The 7093-nt window shown below is 33.9% G+C and overlaps 1 protein-coding gene across 1 annotated transcript in view; it reads right to left on the bottom strand.

Moving 5' to 3' along the window:
* The window catches only part of LOC105553924 (glutamate decarboxylase 2-like), a 57979-nt gene that overhangs the window by 14380 nt on the left and 36506 nt on the right, over nucleotides 1–7093 (bottom strand). The window contains 2 exon segments of the mRNA XM_012000111.1: nucleotides 1434–1508; nucleotides 4906–5013. Of these exon segments, the coding sequence (XP_011855501.1) occupies nucleotides 1434–1508; nucleotides 4906–5013 (183 nt within the window).

Here is a 7093-nt window from a genome sequence, read left to right as displayed (position 1 = left end):
ATTATATATTATATATAAAACATTTCTGACTAATGTAGTCAAATTTTAAATATGAAAAATGAACACAATTAGCCTAATTATTTCATTTTATCCTCAGAATGGTCCTGTGAGATAGTGATTATTATTATTTCTACTTTAAGAGAAAAGAAAACAGAGCTGCTTAAGTCCAGTGATTTGACAAATAGCTCAGCTGGTAGGTGGCGTCCATGAATTGCAGCAAAGCGTTTGGCAGATTTTTTTTGCCATCCACCCTTAAGAAACCTAGCTAGCTTCAGATTTTGATTGTATTACTTAACAGCATGACGTTAGACACATTATTTAATCTTTAAGCCTTAATCTTCACATTCATGAAATGGAGACAATAAATCATTTAAATCATAATGTCAATCGAGAATTAAATGAGACCACGTAACTTAGGTTAGCAAGTTAGGAAACCATGTGATGTTAGCTATGGTTAATGTATTTTTGGATAATTACAAAAGGGTGTCACCACAGTTGATCTTTCGTGACATTAAAATGATGTTGCAGAAAAAAGTGAGTTAAATTAGGAGCTTGATAAAAGCTATAGTCACTTCTAAATAAAAATGCAAGGATTAAAAGGCAAATATGTCAGCCCAGTTATTTCCCTTCCCTCTCTCTGATCCAAAATAAAGAACATTTATACATCATAATTGTTTGTTTAACAAAGAGAAACATCTTATATGTTTTATCAAGCACATAAAATACATGTTAAGGTATTAAATGTCCACAATGGAATTTCTCTTCTCAAGACGAGAGGTTTTTGTCTCCTATTTACTGATGTATCCTAAGCACACCAAGAAAGTATCTAACATTTAACAGGTGCTAAATATGTATTGAATTATAGCAAATAACAAATACATAAACAAATGTGTGTGCATGTGTATAAACTGGATTCTCTTTCATCCTACACAGCATACAATAATAATTAAAAGTTCTTATTTGTAACATTTTTATAACATTTTCAGTATTCCTTTCTTACTATCTATCTTTAAGAATAGAATTTTTGATTTGCATTTCTCTGATGGCCAGTGGTGATGAGCACTTCTACATGTGTCTGTTGGTTGTATACCTGATGTAAATGACGAGTTGATGGGTGCTGATGAGTCAATGGGTGCAGCACACCAACATGACACAAGTATACATATGTAACCACAAGTATACATATGTAACAAACCTGCATGTTATGCACATGTACCCTAGAACTTAAAGTATAATAATAATAATAAATTAATTTTAAAGAAAAAGGCAGAAAAAAAAAGAATAGAATTTTTAAGTTGATGTTTACATGGGATATTCAAGTTCACACTGAAGTATGATAAATCCTTCCCAAGCCTTTCAATTTCAACAATAAGATAGGCAACATTTTTTTGTCTTGTGGCAGGATTAGAGAAAACCATTCGAAAAAAATTTACTTTGTCTCCACGTGGCTGGTAGTTTATCATGACTGTGCCTTCCATCATCATCTGTGCTTTAATCTTTGGAGCAATCTGTATGTAAATGTAAATATTATTATAAAGAAGTTTTACAAGCAAATACTCTTCCATATTCCAGATGGCTACATAACTGTCATTAGCTTCAAGTAAATTGTAGGCAATTGAAAACCATCAGGGATAATTTTTAAGAAGTAGCTTAGTACAAAAAAAGCAGCATATTCTGTATTCATATTGCAACTCTCATTACCCCATGATTTACAATTACCAACCATAAAGTAATATAAACTTGCTAGACTGCATTAAAGAAAGGCATGTGCCATTTCCTTATAGTTATATGACAATTCAAGTAGAAGTACCTGGGAAAGAGGTAAAATGAAATAGAGAATGGAAAAATATTATCATGTTTTAGCATTATTTGAATCATTATTGTATATCTTGAGTTTTCCTATAAGGTCACTATTTTGTGGCAAATATAGTTTCTTTGTAAATTTCATAGAGACAAGCTCTATTTAATTGTCTTGTTCAGCTCCTAAAATGGCATCATGCAGGTAGCGTTACAGCACATTAAAACAACTTTGGCTACTATATAGGGCAAAGTGACACCAGCACTCAGAAAAGCCAAAGATGGTGTTCTATAAGTACGCAATCTGCAAACAATTTACCTTTAAATGTTACAAATGCTATCCATATTTAACTTTCCTATAAGACTGAAGACTGATGGCAGTGCAGAAGCAAATATACATATTTATGCATGTGTAAATATATACACACATACAATTATATATATATACACACATACAATTCTATCATTCAAGAGTCAGGAATTTTGTTTGGTTTCCTTCTCTAATTAATATTTTATTAAATATAACAATACCATATTGGGTATTTTTTAGTGTCTATAATATTGTGAGAAATTGTTTAATAGTCTTGGCTTGCCCTCCAGTCAGGAATACGTGTAGAACTCTAAGAGGCTGAGTGGTTTGGGTGTGCCTCTAGAAGCCACCTTGCTTCTGGCTAACTCAGCTGGTGGTAGCTACCCTAGTGGAAGGTGACATGTATATGCTTAGGAAAAAAAAATAAGACCTTCACTTTGTCCTTGCCTCAAACCATAACATATTTACATAACAGTACTGTGAAAAGCAAAAAGGAAAACAAAAACTCCATTTTCCCTTACAAGCCCAGTGAAACTTGCTAATGATGATAGAAAATTTTGATGGCCTTAATGTCAGACAATTTTTTTTCAACTTACCTTACGGCAACTCAAATTATGTAAAATACGTGGTTGACCTATCAGCTAATTCAGAAAGTGGTAGTAATATTATAAAATAAGTATTATGATACATGCTTAAGATTAGGCAAAAGCTCATATTAAATATATGGCTAAATAGCATACAATGGTGATAATGTCCACTTTAAATAAGACAATACAGATGAAATATTCTCATTCTATGACATTCATTTGAATTCTTTTCAGTATTATTAATGGATCTATAATAAAATATCAGATTCTTGCTCAATTTATGATAAAAATTTTAAAATTGATAACATTTTGTTAAGTATCTCTTCTATTTTCCTTTGGAATTGTAGTTATCTATACTTTTTATTCTCTCCCACTAATCTTTCAAGCCAACTAAGGACAAGGATTCTGTCTTATTCATTTTATAACTTTCAACTCCTACCAGCACACCTGGGAAATATTAACTAATGAATAAATTAACCAAAGGGTATGAATTTCAGCTGATTGCATATTAGGCATTGAAATATTTTTTTCGATATATAACTAATGACTGCATTAATTTCAAAATGACTAATGGGTTATCAACCCATTAATCAGTGAGTCCCATATAATTATTAAACCAGTAGCTTGGAATCATATGACCACCAATCCACTAACCAAACTAAATAGACCCATTAAAATTAGAATTAAAAATACCACATACCAAATATTAAAAAAAAAAACAAACCCTTACCTTTTAGAGTTCTTGATGTCTTTCAAAATCTTTTGGAATACTTTTAAGCCTTGCTGGGAAATACCAGAAGCAGACATTAGTGAACTCACACTAAATCAAAGAAAAATACTTTACAAGTATCCATAAAAACTCCATTATTTCAGAAGTACTTTAATTTATTTCACTTAATGTTTATATATTTAAATAAAGGGTTTTTTCTGTGCTTAGCACATGCCAAGGCCTGGATTCAGAGATAAAAGAAGCAGCTACTTTCCTCAGAGAGGGCCTAGTCTGGCATGGGATCTGCTTGTTTCTCCAATAATTCTTAAGGATTTTCGTATCTGTGTGATCATCTTCCCCATATTCTGGTTTATGAATTCCTTCAAATTTCCATTCATCCATGCCATGACCATTACTTCAACTATTTTAAACAAATAATGGTAGCATCAGTTTTGTATTTGAGAAAGATCACTCAAGTTGAAGTAAGGATAACTGATTCGAGGGAAGTATTATTGAAGATAGGAGAATATTAGTAAACAGAATGTTCTCATCATTCAGGAGAGAATGAAAAGGACTTCACTGAGGGCATAGCCATAGTGTAGATAGGAGTGCTTCCATTTCCAAAAGCTTCAAGGGAGAGAATTCATCAGCCTGATGACCAACGTCAGGCTTTCAAGATGAATTCAAGGGTTCTGGCTTAGATGACTGAGTGTCATTCACATAGACAAAGGATGAAAGGGAACTTAAGTGAGCTATCAAAGCTTATTTCAGAGAGGAAATTAAACTGTCAGATTGTGTGTAGTATTAAAAAAAAAGTTTAGTTTCCACTTAAAGCAGAGGAATAAGCAAATATTAAGATAATAACATACAGCGAGACAATTTAGAAGATAGACAAGGTACCTTTGTTTCTTAATAGTTACTCTTATTAGAACGATTTACTGTGTGCCAGTAGAAGGTTTATTGAGCCTTAAAGATTGATATACCATGTAATGCTAGCAAAATTCTCAAATCTATCATTAATATCAGCTTAGTGACTTGATAACAATGTACCAAAGATTATTATAATTTAAAGCCTGCCTTCTCTTATATTATCTACTGTCTAGAAATGCAATTGCCTACTCCAAGATACAAAAACAAAAAAAAAACAAAAAAAAACTAAGAACAATTAAATTACATTTTATTTAGTGCCAGAGATGCTGGAAACACAGTTAAAAGCAAACAGTTTCATTGTTTTAAAAATGTAAATATTGAATGTACTTATTAACGTAGTCTTTTGGACTCTTTGCTTGTAAGACAAAGAACTTAAATTAAAAATGTTTTAAAACCTAACTTACATGAACTCAGGTAAAATAAAATACTTACAATAATTAAGTGTACCCATAAGGTTCTCCCAACACATAAGATAAGTAGTAGATTCAGATAAAAATACTCAGAAAAGAAAATAGAGATCCATTAAATTATCTCAAAAATTAAATAAATAAAAAGCTAAGAGTTCTCCTTACCTCTGCATCAAACAGAAGCTTAAAGTTATCTTTTTTCTTTAAAACCTTATAGAAGTATTTTGCAAGTTCCATATATCTGTTGATTTGTCCCTCAAAGCCAAGGGTTCCCTGTAATTTTAAAATAAATCAAATCAAAGGTTCAATTTAAGTAAGAACTTTAAATTACCTTCAAGATGTTCCTCAAATTTATTTAATGTGCTTTAGTATCTGTGAAACTCAAACTCATATATTCAACTACCTATTCAAAGCTCTACTTTGGTGACTAATAACATCTTCCTGAGGACTAATAACATCTTAAATGACATGTTCAAAACTGAAATCTTGATGTTTCTATATGCAACTTGTTTCTACCAGTCTTCTCAATCTCAAAATATGTAAATTCTACTTTCAAGTTTCTAAGGCCCAAAAGATTGCAGTTGTTCTCACCCTGGACCCTCCTCTTTTTCTCACACTCCACACCTAATATTGTGGCAAATTTCATTGGGCTTACTTTTTGATATGGTTTGACTCTTTCCCCACGCAAACCTCATCTTGAATTGTAGCTCCCATAATCCCCACGTGTCGTGGAATGGACCCAGTAGAGGTAACTGAATCATGGGGGTGGTTACTCCCATGCTGTTCTCATGATAGTGAGTGAGTTCTCACGAGATCTGATGGTTTCCTAAGGGGCTTTTCCCCCTTCACTCGGCACTTCTTGCTACCACCATGAGAAGAAGGTCATGTTTGCTTCCCCTTCCGCCATGAGTGTAAGTTTCCTGGGCCTCCCCAGCCATGCTGTCACTTAAACCTCTTTCCTTTATAAATCACCCAGTCCTGGGTATGTTTTTATTAGCACCATGAGAATGGACAAATATACCTTCAAAATCTAATTAGAATTTGATATTTCTTAACATATTCACTGTCACTATGTAAGCCTAATCACTCTCTGCTTCATGACTGAAACTGCTTCCTGACTGATCTTTCTGCTTGCGTCCAAGATAGACTGCCCATGTTGAGGCCGTGCCATTCACATTTACTTTAGGCTTATGTAGTGTAGACACTTTCCAGTCCTATGAGGTGGTACTTGAGTATATTCTCAGTACTTAAGTGATCTTTGTGATCAAGGTTTGCTTTATGGGTGTACAAGCTACACAGTTGCACAGGGCTCCCATACTCAAAAGGGTTTCATATCAGTTGAAAGATCTGCTATCACAGTTCTGAAATTCTTTAAAGTTTTATTTTGGGCTTGCGTTTTGTAAGCAGAGTCCAATGGGACAATGAAGCATGCACATAAGCTAAGGATATACATGCAACATAAATGTCTACCGTGTTTTAACACCTCATTTATACATAGCATTTGCAATGCACCATAAGCATAGAATTCCAGTGGACTCATGATACCTAGGAGCCCAGTCACACTCATTGTCAGTGCAGTGTAAGCGTGTTGCATCTACAACATACAATACAGTAAGTGAGGATGCTGGGAATCCCAAAAGGCCACACTTTCTGTTTAAACTAGGACTTGTTTCTAATGCAGGAAGAAAGCTGTAATGTTCTAAGAAACATTAATAGTCAAGTAACCCTTTTCTATCCATTCTTACTTGTGTTACTTCCCTGTGTTAACCATACTCACCCCCACTCTGGCCACACTGATATCCTGTTGTGCATTATACAAAGTAGGCGGGCTCTGTCTCAAAGTTTTTAAATTGTGTTTCCTTTTAGCTATGCTTCTCCTAAATGCAGCATTACCTCCTCTTCACTTTTTTGAGATTTTTGTTGAAATATAACCTTTTATTGGCGATGATCATTCTATTTAACATTATAAATACTCATCATCCCTAGCACTCCTTATTCTTTTTTTTTTTTTTTTTTTTTTTTGAGACGGAGTCTCTTTGTTACCCAGGCTGGAGTGCAGTGACACAATTTCCGCTTACTGCAAGCTCCGCCTCCTGGGTTCATGCCATTCTCCTGCCTCAGCCTCCCAAGCAGCTGGAACTACAGACACCCACCACCACGCCTGGCTAATTTTCTTTTTTTGTATTTTTAGTAGAGATGGGGTTTCACCGTGTTAGCCAGGATGGTCTCGACCTCCTGACCTTGTGATCCACCTGCCTCCCAAAGTGCTGCGATTACAGGCAACTCCTTATTCTTTTTTAATGTCTTATTTTTCTCCCTAGGAAATAGGGATATATATATATATATATATATA

The sequence above is a fragment of the Mandrillus leucophaeus genome, unplaced genomic scaffold (genome assembly GCF_000951045.1).
Source record: "Mandrillus leucophaeus isolate KB7577 unplaced genomic scaffold, Mleu.le_1.0 Scaffold618, whole genome shotgun sequence".
NCBI lineage: Eukaryota > Metazoa > Chordata > Mammalia > Primates > Cercopithecidae > Mandrillus > Mandrillus leucophaeus.
The sequence above is the reverse complement of the archived record's forward strand: the minus strand, read 5'-3'. Positions and strand labels throughout refer to the sequence as shown.